This window comes from Folsomia candida, unplaced genomic scaffold, assembly GCF_002217175.1.
Source record: "Folsomia candida strain VU population unplaced genomic scaffold, ASM221717v1 Fcan01_Sc016, whole genome shotgun sequence".
Lineage (NCBI taxonomy): Eukaryota > Metazoa > Arthropoda > Collembola > Entomobryomorpha > Isotomidae > Folsomia > Folsomia candida.
The window spans coordinates 1,883,918-1,910,631 of record NW_019091208.1 but is presented as its reverse complement, the minus strand read 5'-3'; the positions used below and the strand labels follow the sequence as shown (position 1 = coordinate 1,910,631).

The window sequence follows — 26,714 nt, the reverse complement described above, 5'->3', positions numbered from 1 at the left end:
TAAAACTCAAAATTCAGCTCAAATTGTTTAAGTATTTATAAAAAATGTATTTATGAAAATACCCAAAACACGTTATTTTTTAAATAATGGCAGAAATATTTTTGAATATTTACATATACTTCTGAAATCTAGAAATATGCAGCAATATTTACAAAAATTTCAAAAAACTTTTGAGTTGAGGAACACACCCACAAAATTTATGTAACGATCGGTCTACATCAAAGGCAGAAGTCGAAAATAAATATGTGCATATCCGTCCTCTGATAATAATAAATCTTTAAAAAAGCAAAAACCGATATTTAATGGTTGCATTGTTAAGGAAAGAAACACTTAATTAAAAATTACCAGTTTTATATCAGCCTTCACTTCTAAAGTAAAGCTACACTTGGACACATTCTCACCCAAAATTTTGCCAAGCAAAGATGCAGCCACACCCAATGATTTTACTGTGCGTTTCATATCTTGCACTCGTAGCAAGCGGTAAGGAATTAAAGAAAAAAGATGTGATTTTCAGAAATATTTAACCTCACGGTGACCATAATTTTTTAAGAAATCTCCCTTAAATTGAACTTGATTTCATAATTACCGATTAAACCAACTAGAGTTTTCTTAATTCCTTGCAAAACATTAAATTAGTTATTTGACGAAAAGCATGAAAACCCAGTTTTTAACGTTTCTTGATATTTGGAAAATTCCATAATTTAGGATGAAAAATGTATATAAAGGTTATATGTTTCTACCCTATTTTCCACAAAACTCCAAAAAATACTCATTCTATGACGTGTTCGGAAAGTGTTTTGGAGCCCGTTATGTGAAGAATTTAGTCACATTTTAACATTTCTTGGTAAGAGGAAAATTCCAAAATTGGGGAAGAAAAAATATATAAAAATTACATTTTTTCAACCTACTTTTCCACAAAGTACAAAAAAATACACATTGTTTTATTACATGTTTTGAAGCCCGTTATCTGTTTGACGAATTTGGTCACAATGAGATTAATAAATAAGTTGGCATACTTTTTTTATTTTTAAACAACTATGTAAACAGCTGAAGAAAATGGGGAAGAAAATCGGTTTTCCGAACTGACCGGCACAGCCCTTCGCCGAATCGTGGGAGGCAGTAAAGCCCGACAAGGCGAATTTCCCTGGATCGTCTCGATGCACTTGGATGGCGAACATTACTGCGCGGGGACAATTATTAGCGAGAATTTCATCCTTGGCGCGGTTAGTTGAAAATGGATATAAAATATTTGATGGAAAATGCCCGATTTGTTCTTTACCTTACGTCATAAAGAAATTAATTTTCATCTTTGCGCTAAATACATAAATTTATTTAAAGAAATTTATTCGCTCGAGAAAATTGCAAGTGCACAATATGCGTGCTAAAACTGAGTTTGATGGGGAGCAAAAAAATCTCTGCCAAACTTTCCCACTTTTTCCAAAATAAACTAGTAATTTTTTAAAGATTGTTTTGTGGAACTACAAATTTCATGAAAGTATTTATGTCAAGACTCGTGAAATTATGTATTGTCACTTTATAATTTTGCACTTAAACATATAGAGATGAGCTAAGAACTCCAGTTGCCCCATGAGTTCAACTGAGCTGAGCCCGGGATTTTTTCTACTCTAATTCGAATAAGCCTAGCGTTTTTAGCTTCTTGCGAAGCGGGCTTGAGCTAAATAACCGAGCTTATAAAAAAACCTAATCGACTCAACGATCAATCGGAGTGAAGTGGATTTATAAATGGATGTATAAATTTTGGATGTAAATGTATAAGTGTAAAAAAGTATAAATGTTGGATGTATAAATCGGTTGTGGAGCTACTACTCTCTAAGCAAATGATTACTGATTTACTTGCAGGCGCATTGCAAGTCCAAGAACATTAAGATAATCGTAGGAGAACACGTGCAAAGTGGTGACGACGGGACAGAGGTTACTGCCAAAGTGGCGGAAATTATTGCACATGAAGATTTCGACCCGTAAGTAATTATTCTGATCCATGTACATATGAAATGAAATAGTTTATTTGACGTAAGACGGGCTAATTAAACTAATTAGTAAGCTAATTAAACGGGGAAACCTGTTTTTTCTCCTTTCAGCGAGCTCTATGCGAACGATATCGCATTGTATCGATTAACGCATCCATTAAAGTTCACGAAGTTCATCAAGCCCGCCAAACTAGCCAAAAAGTCTACGAAGGCGGACAGGTTCATGATCGCTGCGGGTTGGGGAGCCACTCATGAGAACAATGCGGGATTGAGTGATATTCTTCTCAAGGTTAAGGTCACGTGGAGGACGGATTCAGTGTGTGAAAAGGCCTACGAACCGGCGCCAATGACGTACTCTGCGGTAAAGCAGATCTGCGTGGGTGCGGGAGGGAAGGACAGCTGTCAAGGGGACTCGGGCGGTCCGCTGCATAACGGGAAAAATACGGGGGACTATACTGTCTGTCGTGGGGATAGTTTCGTATGGTAAGGTCAACGGTGCAGGCATGCATTATTCTATATAAAAAAGCTGTTCTGAATTTTATTTCCAGTAAATTGTAAAAGATTAATGCGCTGAAAACTGTTTAGATAGCTTTCAGTTTACCTATTTTAAATTTCCGTTTCGTTTGCTTACCACGCGACAAATGTGCATATCTCGACGAAGGAATGAAATTGTTTCTTGGATATTTAATATTCAACTCGTCTTTATAAAACATAATATGTCGGATTTTATTCTCAGGTAAAGGCTGCGCTAACAAAGAGTTTCCCGGCGTCTATACGAAAATTTCTGCCTACGCGGATTGGATTGAGAAGCACATGAAAAAAGGCGGGCATCACGGTAATGGAGGCGGCAGTGGCGGACATACGAGCAGCCACAGCGGCGGCGAGCATCCTGGCGGCCACGGCGGCGGGGGGCATACTGGCGGCCACGGTGGCGGGGGCGGCGGAGGGAAGGGCCACTCAGTCTACGTTAATCTTGAGGGAGATGGGGAAGAGGTGGATTTCGTGGAGGGGAAGGGAGAAGGAGAGAAAACGGCGGAAGAAGAGACCATAAATGGCGAAGAGGGTGGACCAACGACAGAAACTGCGGGTGAGGAGGCTGTAACGGTGGTCGAAGACGAAGCTGCAACTGTGCCCGAGGAAAGTGCAACTGTTGGTGACGAAAGTGCTGCTGCGGGGGAGGAAGGCGCCACTGAGGTTGTGGAGAGCTCAACCGTGGGCGAGGAAGATGCAACCCCAGTTTATATCGGTTCAAATGCGGGTGAAGAAGCAGCAAATGCGGGTGAGGGAAGTGCAACCGAAGAATGACTACTGGCGAAGGAGACGCGCCAACTGGCGAAGAAGGTGTAACAACAGGTGACGAAATAATAACAGATGGAATTGAGAGTTAAACTATGGGCGAGGAAGGTTCAAATACAGGCGAAGAAAGTGCGCCTACTGGCGAAGAAGGTGTGACAACGGGTGACGAAATAATAACAGAAGGAGTTGAAAGCTCAACTGTAGGGGAAGAAGCTGCAAATACAGGCGAGGAAAGTGTAACGACTGGAGGGGAGGATGCCACTGCGGGTGTGGAGAGTTGTAGAACTGTAGGCGACGACATTATAACTGCGGGGGAAGAAAATGCAACCGTGGGACAAGTAGGGGCAGGGCATGAAGGGGAGAACAATGAGGGGCAGAATGACATTGCGGGTGACACCAGAACACGCATCGATCTTCCAGACCAACATTCAAAGCATAAATAATTTGTCAGCATTAAAACAATTACTTATTTCTGAAATCTGAGATTGTAAAAATAAAGAATGAATCTATCTAATATAAGCGACCTTGTGTATGCCAATATTTCTATGAACGCTGGTGTTAAACAAATTGACACAAATAAATCCGCAATTATTGAATCTCCATTAGCGAGACGTATGTTCATACATACATACATAATCTAAAAACGAGATTAGGAAATATTTATCTAAATGATTTTGGAAACTTTATTAATTTTAATTTTTAATTTTAATTTTTAGCGTATTTCAATTTTTTTCGGACACAATTGGGCAATATAATTTTCAATTATGTAATTTACCAGGAATCAAATTCTCCCAATATTTTGGGTGGTACAGACTTAAACAATCCTCGATTTAAATACAGTCAAAATAAAATAAAATATTTATAAGTTTATTCTACTTAAGTACACATTTGAACAATGGAGTAATTACCACCAAAGACAATGCACGATTCACTGTATCACAACATACAAACTTAGTTACTTAAGAACTAGCTTGGCATTATTAAAAAAGATTATATTTCGCGTGATGTCGCAATGCACTCTAAAAAACAAGGTTGCCCATTCAAAACGTATTTAAAAGTACTCAAAATTTTATGTAAAGGAATTCTATGTAATGTAATATTGCCTAAGCTTTGCCAAATCGAGAGTAACGTTAACTCAATAAATTGTAAAGTTCACTCTAAATTTTGCACGGTTTACCATATTTTAAAATTATGCCGTGATTTACAGAATTTTGATGGGGACTTTATTTTTAAGGGTGCGAAAGCAATATTTGTGTTTAATATTCCCAGTTTGGAGTTGAATCTGGTCATTCGTAGCTGAGAACACATGCATTTCTTATAAGAAACTGCTTTCTGACAACTGTTTAAATTTTAAAAACAATTATGACAACTTTTTAGGAATTAAGCCCTTTTTGACAAGATATTGATGATATTGGGACAATTTATGAACTTTCGCTGGGATTTGTATTGTAATAAAAAACCCTGTGTGTCCATTTGGAGGTGGAAATAAATTTGTATTCAAGTTGCAAAGTCCACATCCAGGATTTGTCATTGTTCCAGTTGCACGCCTTTATTTCATACCCTGTAAACAAGATAAGCTTATATTTGTTTGTAAACTTTGCAAAATTAAGTCAAATTTTTCATATAATAGGAATGTGGACTAAATTACCTCGTTTTATAAATAATTATATACTCCTTAAATTTATGAGAGACGAATGCTTTAATTTTGTATGTATGAACGACAAAATTTAATATATGACGAAGCATTTCTGCCGTTTTTACTTGATTTTAATATAGACACATATGTATTTTTGTGTGAAAACGTTACAAAGTTGCGAAATATTGAGCCAATTTACGCAGGCATTAATATCCGTCCGTATCGGAACCAAATTATTATTCAGACTTTCACAAAATACATAAGAAGCCCTCGATCTGAACCACTTGAATTTAATTTTGCTTCGAAATATGTATTTCAAAAATTTTGTAAAAGTTTTTAAGTTTACAGATTTAACTCAGTTACAAAACTCTGCGTGAATTGACTAATTTTATCAAATTGGAGGAACATATAAATGTAGGTATGTATGAATTAAAATGACGATTTTTTTCCAAAAGATGATCCTTCCTTGTTTTTGATTTTAGTAAAATAGAAAGTTCACAAGGCATGGCGTGAAGACATACCCATTTCTGCCAGGACGTTAAGATGTCCGACGGCAATGTGGAGGATGAGATCGATATTGTTCATGTTTGACGTGTTGAACCGCGCCTCGTCCGTCGGCCTGATGGCGATCGACATGTCGTTATTCTTCAACCGGAAACGGGCACTTGATGCCGAAACGTATCCAAGTCGATGGGAAGGAGTCCGTGGATCGTGACAAACCAGCCGGGCGGAGACGTCGAGTAGGACAGCCTGAAAAAAATTTGTAGTGGTCCAAAATGAAACTATTTGCATACATATGTAAATTACCGATGGTTTTCGAAATTAAGTATTTTATTCCTGGTTTTGGTTTATTTTTTTAAAAAACTGTGAATCAAAGTAGTGTTCCTTCCAAAAACTAAAGGCATAGGCCCGAAATGTTTTCTAAAAGGTTAAGATCTGTTGATTTATTAATCTGCCTTATAACCTCTAAGATATTTTGTATACTTTTTTTAACAAATATTAGCTTGTAAGTTATAAATTGATTCATAATTTAAAATTTTTTGAAATGATTTGTGTATTTATAAAATAAGCAACAATTGGATTTTCGTAATTTTGTAAACCTTTCCAGCATTTCGGGTCTATGCGTAAAGGATGGTATGGAATTAGCGAGAGTTATCTATTTACAACGATAACGTTATTAATGTGATACATAATCCCTGTATATGATAAGCTTTACCAGGATTACCGAGGTAAAATGACCGATATGTTCCATACCATTTCGCGTCGATTTCATCAAATTAAATAGAAGAAATTGCAAGTGATATTATGGATACAAAAATAAATGTAACATAACATTTTTTTAATTATGTCCAACCACACCCCCTGTAAAAATATAGGAAGAAAATAAGAAAAAATGAGAAAGCCAATGTACATCCTGTCCCGTGCAGTTCATTCCCACTGTTTCCATTAGGGAGAACCCAATGGGAAACAGTGTTGGGAAAATGGGAAGGATTCCCCATCACTTTTCTCAAATACGAACCCATTGATTCCCATTCGAAATTTCCGCAGAAAAATTCCACTTCGGCATATATGATATCGGTGAACAGTATCCAGTATGATAATATAATATATGAAAACCATCAAAATTCCCTTTGGATATCTTAAAATAAATCCCAGAACAAAAACAAAATATCGACTATTAAAAATTCAATGTATTTATTTATACAAGAATCCAATTAATAAATTTTATACTATTCTTAATTCTCCTCTACCAAGTTGAGATACTCCTCAACTCTCGTTTCTGAATCATCGGAATTCGAACAACTGAATTCCGGCGACGTGATCGTAGAATTTCCAGCCAGACCTGTGAGACGATTCATCTTCTTTCTGGCATCCCCAGGAATATTGTGAAGCTTCTTTTCAAAAGTTAACCACTCAACAGTATTTGGCTTCAGGTCGAAAATTTCCGTTGTGTAATCTATAAAAAAACAGTACATTTTCTTTTAGGTTTTTTCATGTTTTTTTAACCATATAGATCAATAATATGATGAATATCAAGCTCACCCTTTAATGGTTTAAATCGGATAGGGTCGATACATCTTCGAACGTTGTTCCGATTTCAAAATAGCTTTCGTCCTCCCAACATACGACATTGGGTCATGTCACCGCAGGTATATTTCAAAGAATAGAAAATTGACCAGAGCGAGTAATTTAGGCTGACCAAAGAGAAACTAAAATAGCATGACGAGGAGTGAATTCCAAATATGCCGCTCAGTATTTATCGGGGATGCTTGATATACGTGGGTGTTTTATTATTAATTTTCAAAATGTATGTTCCACACTGTTTCTGACCAAACTTTTGATGAAATAACAGACTTCAAATACTTTTAGAATGCTGTGATTTTTTTCAGTTCTGTAGGTTAACATTAACACTAGCAATAATTTACGACTTGACTTCATTATCATCCGAAAACCGTTTTCCCCTGATGTTTTTCTTTAAGTTTCGAAACGAATAATAATCACTAAGGGTCAAGTCCGGACTGAACGGGGTGTGGTTTGTGCAGGTAAAGCGATTTTCGTCTGCACTAACCCTCGCAAAAAGCCAGGTATGAGGTGGCGCGTTGTCGTCTAAAAAAAGGCCAACTCTTTATTTTGACCCCACGTTTCTTTTCAACCGGAGGACCCAGCGCCTTCGGGGTTCCTGCATACACGGCCCCATTTATTGCAGTATTACCAGCAATAAATTTTATAAGGAGGGGACCTTTGGTATCCTTGAAAATGGTCATCATCATTTTTTTGTCAGATTTTTGCACTTTTCAATTCACGGGCGGTGGCAACCCCTCGTGCTTCCATGAGGGAATTATTATTTGGTCACCGGGTCATAATCGTAAACCCAAGTACCATATGCAACTAATAAAATATTGAGCAGGTTCAAGTCTTCATTTAATAGGTTAAAATTGGCATTGCAAAAGTCGACTCGATCCTGTTTTTGAGATGCTGAAAGCAATTTTGGTACCCAACGGACGGAAACCATTTTCATACCTAAGTCTTCAGTTAACATGGAACAAATTGCTGGTTTTGGAACACCCATCTCATCTGCTAAATAGGACAGTTTCAATCGCGGATCTCTCATTATTTGTTCCTCTAGTTTCCGGAGCCTTTCTGTGGAAGAAACGGATTTTGAGCGTCCTGGCGACTTTTTGCCCGAGACCTCGTTTCGCCATCAATTTTAAGGATTCAACCATAAATCTGCGACACGTATTGCCGATCCAGCATTAAAAATTAAATCACACTACGATATTTAATTTGCAAATCTAGCATTTTTTCCGTCGAGGTAAAGTTTGCCGATTTATTGCTAGTGTTGACGTTAACCCACAGAGCTGAAAAAAATCACAGCCTCCCAAATGTATTTGAAGTTTGTTATTTCATCAAAATTTTGGTCAGAAACAGTGCGGAACATACCTTTTGAAAATTAATAATAAAACACCTACGTATTTCATGCCTTTTCGTCTAAATCCAATATGATTAATTCAGATGGGATATTGAGTTTTGTAATGCAAGTATGTTCCAATCAGATCCCGTTAACGTTAGCAATTCCATTGGGGACCTAGCAGTCATTTTCCTGTATAAAAATTTCCAATTGGATTTTTTACATGAAATGCATATATGCATCACATCTTATTGGAAATATACTGTAATCATAAGGGATCCGTAAGGATCCATCTACTGTTCAGATTCCCCAATGGATCCCAAGTCTCAGAAACGCACGGGGTAGGACAAGAGTTAGACCTATACTTGCATTTCGTCTTATTAATTCTAAAACGACGTAAGTGCAGCCATGTGTTAACTTGAAAACGACGTAAGTTCAGTCGTGTGTTAATTCGAAAAAGACGTAGGTGCAGTCGTGTGTTAATTTGAAAAAGACGTAAGTACACAATAAAATCTGGTAAAAGGACGTAAGTGCAATTATAACTTTAACAACTGGTCAGTTTTTGTTCAAAATTACTTCGTAAGTTTAAATACATATTCATATATTAATAATGGAATGTGCAACATATTTATGCATTAAAGTAACTCTTTGGAGTTTGCCAAAAATTAAATTATATATATTTGAATATACATATATAGAACTATTGGTTGTGAAATTTCAAAATTAACAAGTAATTTTATTAAATTGTCAAATAAATATTATAAACAATTATTACAAATCTAGTACATATGCACACATATGTACTTGCACTGCGTATTCTAACTTTATGAAATGACAGTACAAAATTAATTACGCGTTGACAAACTTTTATAATACTGCTGGAATTCTTCTGGAATCACATGTAGCAGGTCCTAAAGGTCATCGTATTTTCGTTTTGGGATTGGTATGGTAGTCGAGATAGGTATAGAGTATTATTCTTCAGAGTGGCAAGATAGAATGAGGAAATCTCAATTATTTTATTTTTAAATAATTCAGATTCGGCAATCTTGGTTGCCTTTGTTGTATCGCATTCTCAGCATTTTTGCGCTACTTGTGTACCCTGCGTTGCCGCAGTTTATTCGCAGTTGGAATTATTGACGAAAGTGAAAGATTTACTTCAATAAATATAATACATACATATATTTTAACTTACGAAGTAATTTTGAACAAAAACTGACCAGTTGTTAAAGTTATAATTGCACTTACGTCCTTTTACAAGATTTTATTGTGTACTTACGTCTTTTTCAAATTAACACACGACTGCACTTACGTCTTTTTCGAATTAACACACGACTGCACTTACGTCGTTTTCGAATTAACACACGACTGCACTTACGTCGTTTTCAAGTTAACACATGGCTGCACTTACGTCGTTTTAGAATTAATACGACGATTTGCCATTTGACTTCCCCCTTGAATACGAACATTTTGATGCATCAAGAGTTTCAAAATTCGAAAATTGGCGGTTTTTTGACATACACACAAATCTTTAAAAATCCCATGGTCCCAGCGTTTCTCTTCGGGCTACTAAAGGCCAGATTGTTCTACTTGGGAAGAGCTACATTTTCAGCTTCTGTTGCCCGAAGGGATACGCTGGGACCATGAGATTTTTGGGGTCAAAGTTTCTGAGGGAGTGGCTTATACGGCAAGTGCCGTAACAAACGTAGGCCAATGATATACACACATTTAAGTTTTTTGTATTCTGATAAGCCAACATTTAAGTAACCCAGTATAGTTCATTAAATGAAACGCATGATTGAGTGAGCGCGACAAAGTGCGACGGATACGACACTGACGCGCGACGGTCGTGGCGGATACCTACCAGAACCCGTGTTTAACACTTGCTCTCGAGAAATATGGAAAATGCTTTTATGGAACACTTGGTCTGGTTTTCTTCTAACACACAATAAGTGACATGCTTTATGCAAGGCCCACTCTCCCAAGAAAAAAAAATGTGATATAAACCCGCTCGCATTGAGGAATCATCCTTTCTTTAAAGCTTTTTCGCATCTCAAAACCTGTGCAATTACAGAAAGTGGATTCACGCAGACCTTGGTATCATTATAAAGTTTGTAAACTTATCAATTTCAAACTCATGCATATTTAGAACAAAAATTAGTTCATAAGTTTATGGAAACTTAAATTATTTGATCTCTTTCCGTTGTAAAAGTTTGTAAAATTAAGCTACAAAAGGCACGAATTTTCCAAGGTTTTAACGGCGGCGTGAATTGTCTCCATGAGTTTTTGTGGATTACAATCATCCAAAAAGATGCGTGACCTTGATTAAGAAACTAAACTTGCGTAAATTCGTAAAATGCAACAGGTTTGAGGACGATACAGGATATGTAGATGTCGGCATTGCGAAATGGTCAAAAAACAAAATTTTCTCATAATATTTAACGTTGAAAGGTAAACTTTGTAGGACAGAAAAGGTCGCATTCTTCATGCACTACCCCCTCCAGATACATACATACTACGTATTCAAAACTACTTATACATTGAAGAAACTTACGACAACGTGCAGATCCTCATTATGAAGATGAAATTGCACAATTTATAATATGTACACTTTATTCGTCTTGTTACGTAACTGCGTGGAAGTGTTTTGCCCAGTTTTATATGCAAATCGAAGTTGTAAATTTACTAGAAATTTCGAAGACCGTGTATGTAGTTCCGCCGCCGTGGAGAAAGTGAGTGAGCGAGGGCAGAGAAAGTGGGTTCGAGTAAACTAGACTACAACGCTCACTTGTTGAACTTCATGGGTAACGAAGGAGGCCGAGATCAATACGGGCAGACGGACGCGTGTCATGTCCTCGCGGGTCGTGCAGAAGGGATGACGCCACTTTTGTATGGAACTTTGTTAATTGTCGCCATGGAAGTACATACACTGTAAATAATTTTGAGACAAATCGTCTCCCACGGAGGTACTATACTGCTCTATTTTTGGGTAATGATTACGGAGACCTTTGTCACCAACGGGAAAGAAGTCAAAAACTCGTGCACGAAACACACGTGACGTCCTAATTTAAAAAAAGCTGTGAGCATTTTTATTTGACCATATGATTTTTTTACATGAAAGTATTGCATTTTTTAATGGCGACGTCACGCGTGTTTGGTACACGAGTTTTTGGCTTATATCCCGTTGGTGACAAAACATCTCCGTAATCGTTACCCAAAAATAGAGCAGCATAGTACCTCCATCGGGTGACGATTTGTCTCCAAATTACTTAGAGTGTACATGGTGTACGTAAAATTTCTAAGCAGCCTGAAAAATCTATGTACGTCTTTATTGGCTCCTTTTCATGTTTGTATGTAGCGCTTTAAAGCAATTTTTGCAGGGGACACCTTGCCACCAGAAATCAGTGCGAAAAGAAAAAAAGTTGTGTGCGAGGGTAGGAAGATTTTTCCGCGTGCTAAGAAATTTTATGTGCACCTTGAAAATATTTATGTACATTTATTGATGATGATAAATAAGTATCCCAATGTGCCCCCGCATTCGCCACGAATTCTGTTTCAGGTCGGAATCGTCGTATTTAGTTCGTGAGAATTCGCCGACTTCATTCCGATCCAACATCAGAATTCAAATTTAATTCGAAATCCCGAAGTTGATACGACTCTTAATAACGAATTCGGGCCAAATGCTGATTTGGGGAGCAGAATTCGCCGACTTAGTAACGACATAAAACAGAATTAGGATTAAATGCGTAGTATCGCATTCATATCGAATTCGCTTAAGGGTTTCCTTTCAGATTCTGAATCGATTCGAGATATTCATATGCGTTTTGGCATCGGACATGAGAAGCCGGAACGAATTCGGCTGCACGCTTTACATCAGAATCCTCGTCGCTGAATCCGATCCGACTCTGTATCATCCTCCCCAGGAGAGAAGAGAACACGTGCATTAGTGGCATATCACTTTGATTCTTCCTCCATTCTTCCCTTGGCTGTAGTCTTATTTTTTGTCGATAAATTTAATTTTATAATGAGCAGCGAAATTAAAAAGTACTCCGTTGTCAATTTCCATGACGAAAATACAGTTGCGGCCGTGTGCTCATCGTGGTTAAATGAAGACAAATCCATCTGTTCGTGGCCAATTGGGCCAAACGCAGGGGACAAATTGCGTAAAAATCTTCCAGCAGATTTAGATGCGCCAAAATTCCCTTGTCAGTGGCTCATGTCTTATAGTAAGTAATTTGATAACAATTTAATATCGAATATAAATTGTAATGACAAAAAAATTATAAATTACACAATAATACAATAACCATGCATTTGGCTTTGTGAGCAGATTTGGGGATTCAATACTTTTATATTAACCTTTAGAGATATAATTTCAATTATTGAAACATTTGTCGGTTCGCAGAAACAACTCATAAAAAACAGAGAAATACGCGAAAAGGGCAATCCGCAGCTAAATCTACTCCCTGTACAAAATATTCCGAGTCGACCAGTTCTGACGAGAGCAGCTTGTCGTCTGAAGAATGTGAAACATTACCGGTCACATCATTTATCCCGACCAGTGAGCAATTTTTATTCTGTTTCAGTACACATTAAATTGGGATAAATTTATATAATAACATTGTGGTAATGTTCCAGCACCCAGCATTAGTCTCAGCACAAATTCTCAAGTTCAGCCTTTGTCGGCCCTCCCACAATCTCATAATTCTTCCCAGGCGGAGGAGAATTTGTTTGATCAATCAGGCAATAACGAAACGACATTCTCCTATGTTGAGATTACGAATCCAGAAACTGTTGCAGAACTTGTGACACTGGTTCGAGATCTGAAGACTGAATCTCAAAGTAAGTAATTATTTCTACTACTCGTTTGTACTAATTTTTCCTAAACAGTGTCATTGAATAATGAGTACAATCTATGCCGTCTGTGTCCGTAGACTTACAGGCAGTGGTGGTGAAGGAGTTAGTAAAAATTAACGAAACATTGGTCGAGTTGCTTCGTCGAACTTCAACACTTGCTCCACGTGTACCACGCGTGCCCAGCTGGATCATCCAAAACTACCGGTTTGTAATAAAGAGGATTTTTACAAATTGAGTGACTGGCTTAAGCGGGATCAGTCGAACATTGAAGAATTGGTAGGTGAATCATAGGCAATTTATGAATACAACCCTAATTTTATTACTTACATAAGTGTCATTACTTTCAGAGTATTCAACTTGGTTATGTTGGGGGACGAGATTTAGACGATATCATCGCGAGACTGTTATCTGGCCTAATTTCCACAGAATTAGCACAGACCTGCAGTCACAGTGGGAAAGGAAAGAAGTCTGAATTTGGCCTTGTTGGTGTATTTTTGGATCTTGTGTATAGTAAGGGAGCATTTCACTTTTAGTGCCGCTACATCTTACATTCTTAACTCGTACAGTATAAATATATTTATAGGAAGTGTGCGGCATAACTCAGCTGAAGCAAGTACAACTAACGCCACCATCGACGTGAAGATCCGAACTTGGCTGAAAAACCAGAAGGACCCGAGGAAAATTGCCAACAAAACATGTCCAACATCTCGCAACGTTCAAGACAGCGGTCAAGACAACGGTACCGAGTAGCAATTTCTCATGCCTTGCTACAACAAATACGAGAACCAAGACTGGGTGACCGCAATGTAAATAGCTCCATACGTATAAGTAATTGCCCAGATAATAATAACGTAGTTACTAGTAGTAATAGCAGTAATAGTAATAATTTGTCACCACCCCAGACAAATTGTGTCCCAAATGAATTCTCTTGCGACACGTGGGTTAGTAATAATATTTCCCAGGATAATAGAGTTAGTTTAGAAATCGAACCAATTGGTTTTCCAATAGACATAGAGCTGCGTGAATGGACAGTTCGTCATAACATTAAGCACTCAGCTCTCAGGGATTAGTTATCCATTTTAAATAAAACCCACTCATTTAGTTTACCTATTGATCCACGGACTTTGATGAAAACTCCTAGAAAATTGAACATTTCAGTTGTTAGCGGTGGTGATTTTTATTATTTTGGCATTGTCTCCCACCTTGTAATCCACGTCAAATATGGTCTACAACAGACAGCCAAAACAGCAATTTATAATACTTTAAGGGCAGATAGTTCTAACCCAATAATAAGCATAACTGTAGGTATTGACGGTATTCCAATTTCTAAGAGTTCCAATAAGCAGTTTTGGCCAATTCTGGGTATCGTGGATCAATCGTGTGATCGCACGCCTTTTGTAATTGCACTCTACTATGCAGAACATAAGCCGACAAATTTAGATTTGTCACAACCATTTGTGGAAGAATGTAAAGCTTTAGAGCAGGATGGGATTATAATTTCAGGGAAACTATACACTTTTAGAATTTCTAGAATTCTTGCAGATGCACCTGCACGCAGTTACATTAAAGGAATAAAAAATCACAATAGTTATTTTTCCTGTGAAAGGTGTCATGAGGAGGGGGAATGGAATTACGTTGTTGAATACAGAGTTTAGAAAACGAACAAATGAAAATTTTGTACTTCAAACTGACACACAGCATCATAAGGAAATCTCCCCCCTCACAAAATTATGTATAGGTCTTGTTTCTCAAGTTCCGTTGGATTATTTACATTTAGTATGTCTGGGTGTGACAAGGAAACTTTTCCGAATGTGGGTGAAAGGTCGTATTCCTTTTAAACTTCCAGCTGGAAAAATCAGCAATTTCTGAACGCCTATCTAATTTTCGTGAACATTTTCCTTCGGATATTCCAAGAAAACCTCGATCGTTATTGCAAATTGACCATTTTAAGGGTACTGAGTTCCGAACCTTACTACTGTATACAGGAATAGTTGGGTAATGGCACTTCGAGATATTATTAAGCCAAGAGAGTATAGAAATTATTTGAGATTTCATGCAGCAATTTATATTCTTCTGTCGCCAAGAGCTGATAATAGTGAATGGAACCTTCAGGCAGCGGCTTTGTTAAAGAAGTTCGTTAAAGGGTGCATGAATCTATATGGGAACGAATTTATGGTTTACAATGTGCATGGGTTATTGCATATTAACGATGATGCATTATTGTTCGGTAGTTTAGACAATGCGAGTTGCTTTCCTTTTGAGAACTACATGCAGAAAATTAAAATTCTGTTGAGCTCACATAATTTCCAATTAGAACAAGTAGTTAAACGGATTATAGAAATGGATTTGGTACGACAAGATATGAATGCGATACAAAAAATATCTGAGAATAAAAAATTCTCCCCTAAATCTAGCTGTAAGAATGGAAATAACTGCTTCATGCTTAGGTCTGGTGGAATTGTAATTTTACAAAATTAAACTTATAGAAAGAATGATTCTGTCGAATATACATGTCAACAGATTTTAAATCTACACTCTGTCCAATATTATCCCTTCGATAGTTCTAATTTAAAAATTTACTTTTCATCCGGTTTATCAGAACCGGATAATATGGTACTTGAACCAGAAGATTTCTTGTTTAAATATATTAGATTACCTTATAACAGCGAGTTCTTGTTAGTTCCATTGTTACATTCAATAAAAATATAAATATTCATTAACGTGTGCACTGACTTTATATTTTATTAAAAAGCATCATCATAAAGCATATTTTAAGATACATAATTCACTAATCCGAAGAGCATCGGAATGGAGTCGGCTCCCGAATTCGTACTGAGTTCGAAGCCACGATGACGATCAGAATTAGCATTTCGAATTCGTTCCGAGTTCGAGAATTCGTTCCCTACGCAGGCGATTCGAATTCGGATTTCGAATTCGTACCAGGCACAACTAGGGCGACAAATCCGGAGTGCGTTCCGAATTTGGGCGACGACTTTAGAACGAATTCGTATCGAATGCGGAGGCACATTGGGATAATTGTATAAATTTGTGCAAGGCCCCTTCAAAGGGAAGCGTTGTCAAGCTTAGTCTAATTCTGAGCAGGAGACGACGAAATCAGATCAATCTTTATTATTTGAACAAGTTTTCCATGCGAAATCTCTCTGTCAACAGGTGAAGGATTGAGTGTAATCCGTAAGTCGTGCGGATGATTGGGTTTAGTTTGTCCAATGGGTATTGTACTTTGTTATAAACTAGGAATTTTGATAAGATTTTCATACAGAATTTGCATGATCCATCAAAGTAAAACTCGCATTGTCCCGATTGAATCAGGTATGTTTTAGAATGGATGGAAATATAAAAGGGAAATCTATGGAATAAAGCATATGCATGCATGAGATATATTATTAAAATGCATAAATGCGTACATACATCAAAATTTTTTAAATATTACTTTTTTATAAATAATTTTCCTGGGTTGAAATTCACCGATGTATCGAAACTGTAAACACTTAAATGTGCTAAACTGTCTTGATAAGGTATTTGGTTAATTTCGTAACTGGTGTCATAGGGGTATTGTTGACTCGATCAGAGCGAATTTTGCAATTTGTTCATTTTCATATTTTTTTGCAACATGTTTCAACAAAAGGACTGAAGTTGTGACATTGTTCTTCGTATTTTTGTTATTTGATTGCCTGTTTCCGTGAATATTTTCGAACATGTCTTCAAACTGGTATGGTGCCATCGTGTTAAATTTGTATGGTACCCACGTGTTAAATTTGTATGGTACCCTCGTGCTTAAGTTTGTATGGTAACATCGTGTTAAATTCGAATGGTATCCACGTGTTTAGTTCGCATGTACCCAGTGGGTACTACCCACGTGTCAAATTGGTATTCTACCCACATGTTTAACTCGTATTGTACCCTCGTGTTACATAAATATATCCAATGGTACCCTTGTATTTTTGTGCGATTACCCGTTCTGTGCTTCTATCTAAATGCATTACGTTGTCAACTTTTCCGGTTCCCAGATTTTTTTTAAACTCCGGTGTTTATGGGAGTTTAAATCCTGCGTGGTGTACACATACACAAATAGGAAAAAATAGAAGAATTATCATAAATGTGGCACGTATTTTTTTTACTTTATTGTCTATTTATTAGTAAAATATTGACAATTTATGACGTAACAGAATAAAATTTACACTGGGTGTAAAAACCAAGCTATCACCTACCCGGAGTATAGTGTCTTTACGTATATTTAATTGTGCTTTGCTCGATGGAATTAAAGAAAGTGACTTGAGTGAATATACGATTATTTTATCTACTTAAACTGGATTTTATTTCCAACAAATTACTAATTGTCAACACAATTCAGAGCTCTGCACTAACACGAGTTGATTGGCGACTAACTATAACGACAAATTAATCGTGGACATCAATAACAAAGAATTAACAATTCTTACTCTTGATTTCCTACCACGACGACTAAAATCCAAAATGTCTGACTTTGACAACGACTAAAACTCGACTGTGTAGAATTCTTCTACCTACTTACTTACTACGACTTATAACAAAGAACGACGCGCACTCAAAATCCCACTCTGACGTCACCATGGCAACCACCACCACGTCACGGGGCAATCTTACACGCATATTCAACAATTTACAAAAATACATAAAACAATTTCATAAATACATCATTTTACATTTAACACTGGGCTTTTACCACGGATTTTCATGGCGAGTGCTAAATCGCAGGGTTTGATTGTAACTCGACCGGCATGAATGGCACACAAATTGGTGTCTTCCAAAACAGAGACCTGATAAAACTCCCCAATTACTTGAAGAGCCTCCAGAGCAAATTTATTGAATGGATTAGCCGACGATCCAATCGAGGCCAAAATATCCTATAAAATTCAAATAGAGATGTAGTTACATATGTTTGATAAGCAAATTTGTCACGTCTTGACCATAACTGTTCAATTTCATTCATTTGACTAATTATGATTATTGAATTATAGTGAACAAAAATGAATTCCGCGTCATTTGAATGAAAAATACTGAACATTTCCGTCATTCAGATGAGTGAATGAAGGGATTTCTCACTCCTTTCATTTTTCAGCTTATGCTTATTAATATGTACATGCGGTGAAGTAGGAAATGAAGCTGGATGAAGCGAAATGAAATTAATTTAAAAGAGAAAGATTAAATTTGAATGAAAATAAGGAAGAAATCGGGACGACTTGGTTTTGAATGAAAACAAATTATTTGAACAGGTATGTATGGTTTCTAACGAAATTGTCAATATTTACAGAATAACGCAAAATTTCTCACCTTGCAAAGTTTTTCGAAAGGAATCTTGCTAAGTTCCCGCTTCGTTGGAAACTTGTCGGGTTTGCAGGAGAGCCCTTTGGTCGGGTCGGTAACGCCGAGGTGGGCGTGGAACCCTACTCCCAATCCGCGGAATTTCCAATGATGCCGGGCGGGCTTGGGTGATGTTGTGAACGATCGGTTCGTTTCTGATAAATGACCAATGAGATTGTTAACACAGGACTCAAGTACAATTATAAGGGGTTTATTATAATGCACAAATATCAAAATGACCCACAAATAATTGTTATTTAATACTTTAATTGTACTAAACTCACTAGACTTTTACTTCAACAGACAGACAAAAGAGAAGTGAGGCTACACTAGAAAGCTCCACTCCAACTCACGAATTCCACGAGGCGTTAATTACCACTTAAGACATAGATACCTCTCACGACTCTAAAACTAAGAAAGAACCAACATTTCTGACATTACTCCCACCTTTGACCTTAGAAGAAACATGAGAAGGTCAAATCAAACCTTGAACAGAAATTATATACAACAATAAGAAACTATTAGTAGGAATAAACATATTAACAAATGCCCAATCTCTCTGGGACTTTCACTTTCCTACCACTACGAGTAATCACTGCACTATCACTTTCACCAATTTTCTTGACAGTGTCTGGAACAGAAAGATGAATGCGTTGCTGGGTCGAGACATCCAAAGGGAATACACGCTGCACCGGTCGAGTTAACTCTCCATTCTTGGTCTTGAGCTTCACGACTCGAACAATTCCATCCGGTCCAGGACACGTCTCCATGACCTTCGCCAACGGCCACTCCACACGCTTCCTGTTCACAGCTTCCAACAGAACAATGTCACCCAACTTGATTTCAGGGCACCTTTTCGACTTTCCTCTTCCTTTTTGAACAAGAGCCCCCAAATACTCATCTCGAAACCGCTTCCGAATATCTTCTCGCAATTGTTGTCGGTAGCGATATCTCTTGTTGAAGAAGTTGGCCTCCAAATCATCAACTTCTGGTAGTCCATAACTTCTCATCTCATTCAAAAACAATGCGGGTGTGAGAGGGGCCAAATCCTCCGGATCATCAGACAGGTAGGTGAGAGGACGCGAATTGATGATTTCTTCACAATCACATAGCACGGTCATCAATTCTTCATAATCCAAACTTGCTCGTCCCAACACCTTCCGAAGTAGGACCTTCACCATCCCGACAACTCGCTCCCACCATCCACCCCACCACGGTCCTGCTGGCGGATTAAACTTCCACTTAATTTGATTGACTGATGTGGTGGTGGTAATCTCGTTCCAATCCAATTTTGCAAAAGCATTGTTTGCACCCTCAAAATTTGTCCCGTTGTCCGAGAAAATTACAGACGGACGACCACGATGGGATACAAATCTTCTTAAACTCTGAAGAAACGCCTCCGTTGACAACGACGTCACCAACTCCAAATGTACGGCTCGGTAGACGGCACAGGTAAATACGACGAACCAAGCCTTCTGTCCTCCTTTCAGATAAAGTGGTCCTCCCAAGTCGATACCAACAATTTCGAATACACCCGCATCTCGTACACGATCCAATGGGAGTGGCGCTTCCTGTGTGGTCACTTTCTTACTGGAAAATCTCTTACACTTCACACAGCCAGAGACAACCTTCTTCACTGCTTGTCTTGATTTCAGAATCCAAAATCTTTCTCTCAAAATGCTCATCAAGTATTGGATTCCACAATGATTTCTTGACTGATGCACATGCATAATTAGCATGTCGACTACTTGATGAGACGAAGGTAGTAATAAGGGGAGCTTGAATTCCATGGTGTCTGCTCTCCTCATAATTCGTGTCTCGACTCGTAACATTCCAAAGTCATCTTCAATCACATCCAATTGCTTGAGTACGAGGTCATTCTTACGGAAGGATGCACTTTGAATCAACTTGATCAATTTCAGCTCCGCATCCGCTTCCTCTTCACATGTCAGCGGTCCAGCAGGCTTAGGACTTGACTTAATGATCTACTTCCATCGAAGGATCCATGCCACCATCCTCACGGTTTTACGGTATGTTGAGAAATGGTCCAAATACCAAGGTCTTGTTGTTTCCAGAGCGAGGTGACTGACTACTGTCTTCTTCTTCTCCGCCATCACTACATTCAGATCACAATTCACTTCTGACCTCGGCCACTCTTCTGCAGGTTGTCTTAGTCAGACTGGTCCCTCCCACCATCTGAGGTCGACGAGTTTCGCTGCTCCGCACCCTCGAGATGGTAAGTCGGCAGGATTATGCACGCCAGGAACGTGCCTCCAGTCCGCCACGTTACTGTTCTTCCGTATCTCTAGGACTCGATTATTCACAAATGTTGCCCAATTCTCATTCTTATGAATCCAATATAACGAGCAACTTGAATCTGTCCAATAATTAATGGGGAGGTCTTCCGCCTCCAACATCGTCTTCACGGTGTTTCCCAACCCAAAAGTTCCAAACGAGGGATGGTCATCTTCTTTACTGAAGCCACGCGAGCTCTTGACATCACCAATTGCACATTAACTCCGTCGACTCCTTCACTTCTCATAAATACGCAAGAACTGTATTTGCTGGCATCTGAGAAGACATGAATACTTCGGCTAGTCGTCACATCTCGAAAAATACATCTGGGAATTTGAATCTTCTTTAACGCTGCTAATTCTGATCTCCACACGTCGAATCCTTTCTTCACTGAGTCAGGCACGCCCTCATCCCACCCGGTTTTCAGCATCCACAATTCCTGCAGTAATAATTTCGGCATTAGCGTGACGGGACTGCAGAAACCGAGAGGATCGTAAATAGAATTGGCGGCTGACAGAATCTTCCGTTTGGTAAGAACTCCGTCGAGTTCTTCATCTTTTACGTCAAGTGAGATGCAATCTGATTCTAAATTCCAGAATCCAAGCACTGGTGTGATCCGAACATCATCCGAATATTCTGGTTCTCCACTCCAAATCCAGCCTCTTAAATCAAATCTTCCTTGTTCCATTATAGCAGTGGATTTTCGCACAAATTTCTGCAACTCTTCTTTATCATCTAAGCTGGCGATACAGTTATCCACATACAAAGACTTCTTTAAAAGTTGAGCGACCTCACGATCTCCTTCTCCAGCACTATCCAAATGGTGGTTGATAGTTGACGCCAACAAGAACGGACTGGATGACACTCCAAAAACAACACGGCAGTGTCGAAATACCTCCACCTTCTTCGTTGCAAAGTCCTCCCACCATAGGATTCTTAGGAAATTCCGGTCCTCTCTTCTCACTGATATCTGCAGAAAAGCCTTCTTCACATCCGAGACTACTCCGTACCGTTTTGCTCTGAATCTCGTTAATACGGACGGAATCAGCTCGATTAGGTTCTCCCCTTTCTCCAAGCAATCATTTAATGAGGGGAAGTTGCTCGTCTTTGCAGACGCATCAAACACTGGGCGAGTGGGAGTGGTCGTACTACTCGGCTTAAACACGGGTCTGTGGGGCAGGTAGCTTCCTACACTTTCAATTTCATCTTCTGGTACCCGTTTAATTACGCCACTCTCCAGCCATTCATCAAAAATCTTCTGATATTCTTTCATCTTATTGGCACTTAATAGCTTGTTGGTCGCGGACTGAAGTCTCCGTTCTGCTAGCAGACGATTCTCTGAAACGGGCTTGTGACCCTCAATCCATGGCAAAGCGACCTCGTATCGATTCTGGCTATTAATCTTCACATTTTCGTTAAAGTGTGTTGAGGCTGATTCCATGAGTTCTTCTCTTGTTTTGGTTTCGCAGGGATCCTTAATTCCAATCACATCCAGCTTCCATAACGCCTGGATATCTAAGTCCCCAACATGCAGTGATGTAGCAATGAGTGAATTTCCATCTTGACCCATTTTCGTTGACTTGTTCTTCCCCATGAGTGTCCATCCTAATCTCGTCTCAATTGCTACTGATCCACTCGAAGTCCTATATAAATTTCCAGTCAACAAATCTCCAGCTACATCCGCACCAATTAACACATGAATGTCTCTCAGCTCATCATCCACGTCAACATCAGTCAGCTCAATACCTGCACCTTTTAACTCTTTTACCCATGGTCCTTGTGGTACTCTCGAAATCTTGCCACATATCTTCTCTTGATGTAAGACCATGATTTTGCAGTGAAACTGACGATCCTTACTTTGCAGAGCAATCTCAAATAACTTGTGGCGCTGCTCATCTGTCTGTTGTCCCCCAAATAAGGAATGCATAACCTTCTTCTCTCCAATCGGCTTGAATCCCAAAACTTGAACTGCTTTCTTGGACACGTACGACCTCTGCGACCCGGTATCAATCACGGCACGAACCGGTCTCTCTTCATTCTTCGCTTTGTTGCTGATTCGTATTTCCAGCGTCTGCAGCATTACGTCGTGATGACTGTAATTTGACATTGAGGTGTCCGCACTTGCACTCTCACTCGTAGCAGATTCCACTTTATTCTTTGGGTTCTCGGGGCACATTGTGGCCTGATGCAAACGCCCACACAAAAGACACTTCACTTTAGACTTGCACGATTTCGAAATATGTCCAACTCTCAAACAGATGAAACAGGCTCTCTTTTCTTGAACTTTCGTTTTCTTGCTATCGAGACTCATCTTTGCTGCTTGATAACAATCTTGACTATTGTGCTTCTTTTCACAAAATATGCATGTTTTCTGGGCAGGCGAATCTCCATTATACAACTCAGCTGCTGTAGAGACTGGATATGATTTCTCCGACCAATTCTTTTCTCTCTTTGAAGAAGCATTTCCAAATCCAGATTGCGCCATCTTGATTCGGACGTCACTTTCCACCTCGACTCCATTCTAGAAATTCCATCAAATGAGAAAGACGGTTCACCTGCTCTTCTTTGCTCTTCTGGCGACTTCTCTCCCAAATCCTCAGCATGTCCTCTGGTAATGACGACTCCACCAACGGGAACAACATGGCCGCATACTTATCACTAGTCACTCCTGATGACTCTAAAGCTCGTAACTGAGTTTCCAACTTATCGTACAGCACTGAAATAGAGACTCCTTTCTTTGACACATTGCCCAGCACTAGGCTCAACAAATCACGCACATAAACTTCGATAAGGATTTCATCACGTCCAAATCGACTTCTCAAACTTTCGATCACTTTAGGATAGTTCTCAGCAGTAGGAGGATAACTACCAACAATAGCTCTCGCTCTCGAATTATCCGTGGTGGCTTGACACAAGTACTGGAACTTTTCTTCTGGTGACATTGACTCGTTCTCATGAATACTCTTAAACTGTCCCCAGAAGCTTAGCCACTCTCTCGGATCCCCTCCATACTTCTTGAACTCCAACTTTGGTAGCCTTATCTTCGACTTGGATTTGCTGCTACCACTACTTGACGCCTCGGACGTTTCTTCTTCCTCCATCACTTCCTTCAGTCTGATATTGACATCCGTGAACTTTTCTTTATATTCGACAACCGACGCATATTCCGATGCAAATTCCTCTGCTGTGGTGTCCCCGGCCTTCAACAACGCCTCCTCGACCTCATCATTCACTTGTAGGAGCTTGCTATGATGACCCTCTAACCGCAACGCGAGCTGCTGTAGAATCGTCCCGTCTGGTTCTTCCTTATCAAGTTCCGTTGTCAACTCGGTGATGGCCTTCGTGAACGCCGTCCGAATCGGTCCTCGCTGAGTCTTGTACGCACTCATTGTCACTTATCCTTCGGTTTGATTAGTGCACTTATCACTTAAAGTCACTATCCTGTAGACTGCGCCAAATGTTGTGAACGATCGGTTCGTTTCTGATAAATGACCAATGAGATTGTTAACACAGGACTCAAGTACAATTATAAGGGGTTTATTATAATGCACAAATATCAAAATGACCCACAAATAATTGTTATTTAATACTTTAATTGTACTAAACTCACTAGACTTCTACTACAACAGACAGACAAAAGAGAAGTGAGGCTACACTAAAAGGCTCCACTCCAACTCACGAATTCCACGAGGCATTAATTCACATTTAAGACATAGATGCCTCCCACGACTCTAAAACTAAGAAATAACCAACATTTCTGACAGGTGACACTGGTCGCCGCGGGGGCACAATTTGCGGACGGAAGTTTGACCGCCGTTTGAAGTCGAACTGTTTCCTATTATGCATAAAATTTTAAGAAATTACATTAGTTAGGTCGTCCAAAAAATATTATACACGAAGTTTGCAACAATTCAAACGCTCAAAAAATTAATAATTTGACGAATAAAAATGATTATTATTTTGCTGGTAACAATGCGTTGGTATCAAGTGTAACCCTCCGATTTGGTTGAAATTTTGAAATTATGTCAATACAACCAACGTCTCTTCCGGCATTTTGTGCGCTGGTCAGAATTTACCAAAATTTTTTAGGTCAAAGTTGAAAAACGGGTGATTTTTACCAGGCGGAGTAACCAAACTCAACTTCCATTCTCTTCCCGTGCTAAAAATCGCATGTTTTTCAACTTTACGTTCAAAATGTTTGGCAAATTCTGACCATCGCACAAAATGCCGGAAGAAACGTTGGTTGTATTGACATAATTTCAAAATTTCAACCAAATCGGAGGGTTACACTTGACACCAACGCATTGTAATTATTTTTGCGATCAGTTACGTACCTTAGTCGGATCCATTGTGCGATTCAGCGTTTTAAATTAATGATTTGTAGATAAAGCGGGGAAATCTCCAGGAGCGGTGTCGAGACGATGCTGCGGGCTTGACTTCCAAATTGTCACTGGGGCGAGGATCGTACGAGAACGTTGCACAGTGGTCCGGATTACCTTATTTGTTTGCCAAAACCTCTAGCTCTCCAACCATTCCATTTTTTCGAATTCTGCCTTCGGGGATCGAGATATGAAGTTCCATGGGGCATAAGTAATGCAACTTTAATTAACCACCACCCCCTCTTGGGGGTGTGGTCACAGGTCAATATTTATTTTCTCGAATTACCCCATCAAGTGGGGTGTCATTTGAAAGGTCTAACCAAGCTCTAAACAACTCAGACTATTATTAGGTCATTATCGGCACACCCACCGTCAGGGGGTGTGGTCAAAATCCGAATTTGAAAGTTGTGTTTCGATCATTTTGAAGTTGTATTTTCATGAAATGACAATATTCTATAGTTTTATTAAGTATTTCTGCCCTCTAAATTAATTAACAAAGAAAATAGGGCCAAAATTATAAATTTAGTGATGCCTCCTCAGGGGGCCACCAATTCCTAAAATTCCCCCCACTTGTAATGAATTTTTTAGAATTGTGTGTTTTATCATATTTCCTTCCCCAAGGAATGTGCAAGATATTTTGAAGCGAATGTGTTATTTGGAACACTCGAAAATTTCATACGTGACAATGATTGGAGCACTCCAGATATTTTGCTTATGGCAATTTGCAATTATATAAATTCAAATTTCTCTGTCTATTTGCAATAGGTGCAGCTGGGTGGAGCAGTTTTTGTACCTGAGATATGGGGGATTAATAATATATTTACGGTTCCTCGAAATCCCGCAGGACTAGACAGGATTTTCAACTTGAAGTTTTTCCCATTTAGCCCAATGTTAAAGGCCAAGTTGAGGCATACGCCACGCTATAACCACTTGAACAATTCAAATGAAATTTTCCAAAATTCAACATCTATGTCAAAGGTACAAAAGACGGTACTTTGTTTTCGGATCTGTGAGGATAGGTTTTGGCCAGCAAATTGAGTATTCCGGACCAGCGTGCGTTGGTTGCATTAAAGAGCGGGAGGGGCTTGGCATGAGGCCAGACAAACAAACCGTCCTCAGGCCTGGCTCGTTTCCTACTGATTGGAAAATATGTACGCGTCCTAGATTGATTTGAATTTCAGTCTGCTCGTTATGCTAATCAAGTGGGCACGTGTTTTTGACGGGTAGAAATTCCATGACGCTTAAATATTTTCCAATCAATAGTTTCGTTCAAGCTGTCTCGCACATTTTTGGAAGATACGCGCAGGCGCAGCTGGAGACAGGAGTGTCTTTTGGGGGGCACATAATAGATATTTGGCCCTAGCGGGAGGATGCTAATAAAATTTTGGGGTATGTTGGACTGGACTACCTAGCGGTCAGCGGGAATAATGGCGAACATAATTGTTTGAGGAATTATGTATGTATTTATGTAATTGGTTCGCTCTATTGCTACATTT

The 26,714-nt window shown here is 38.9% G+C and overlaps 3 protein-coding genes and 1 pseudogene across 3 annotated transcripts; 1 reads left to right on the top strand and 3 right to left on the bottom strand.

Moving 5' to 3' along the window:
- Window positions 1-116: 116 nt before the first annotated feature.
- On the top strand, window positions 117-3,314 carry LOC110856490 (annotated as a pseudogene).
- Window positions 3,315-17,877: 14,563 nt separating this feature from the next.
- On the bottom strand, window positions 17,878-20,229 carry LOC110856489. Its single transcript, XM_022104968.1, has 2 exons — window positions 19,141-20,229; window positions 17,878-18,087 (listed from the first exon to the last, which is right to left on the bottom strand). The coding sequence occupies exons 1-2, from the start codon at window positions 20,227-20,229 to the stop codon at window positions 17,878-17,880; spliced, it is 1,299 nt and encodes a 432-aa protein (XP_021960660.1).
- A 737-nt stretch (window positions 20,230-20,966) lies between these two features.
- LOC110856488 lies at window positions 20,967-23,324 on the bottom strand. Its single transcript, XM_022104967.1, has one exon. The coding sequence runs from the start codon at window positions 23,322-23,324 to the stop codon at window positions 20,967-20,969; it is 2,358 nt and encodes a 785-aa protein (XP_021960659.1).
- Window positions 23,325-23,337: 13 nt separating this feature from the next.
- LOC110856487 lies at window positions 23,338-24,228 on the bottom strand. The gene has a single exon (XM_022104966.1). It carries the CDS (start codon window positions 24,226-24,228, stop codon window positions 23,338-23,340), a length of 891 nt encoding a protein of 296 aa, XP_021960658.1.
- Window positions 24,229-26,714: the final 2,486 nt, after the last annotated feature.

Excerpts from the sequence above, each read along its gene's own strand:
- LOC110856489 (XM_022104968.1), bottom strand. The coding sequence starts at position 20,229 with ATGAGCATTTTGAGAGAAAGATTTTGGATTCTGAAATCAAGACAAGCA. Across the intron at positions 18,088-19,140 it reads TTGGTGAAAGTGATAGTGCA|GATATTTTGGCCTCGATTGG; the intron begins GTGATTACTCGT and ends TGAATTTTATAG.
- LOC110856488 (XM_022104967.1), bottom strand. The coding sequence starts at position 23,324 with ATGGCGCAATCTGGATTTGGAAATGCTTCTTCAAAGAGAGAAAAGAAT.
- LOC110856487 (XM_022104966.1), bottom strand. The coding sequence starts at position 24,228 with ATGAGTGCGTACAAGACTCAGCGAGGACCGATTCGGACGGCGTTCACG.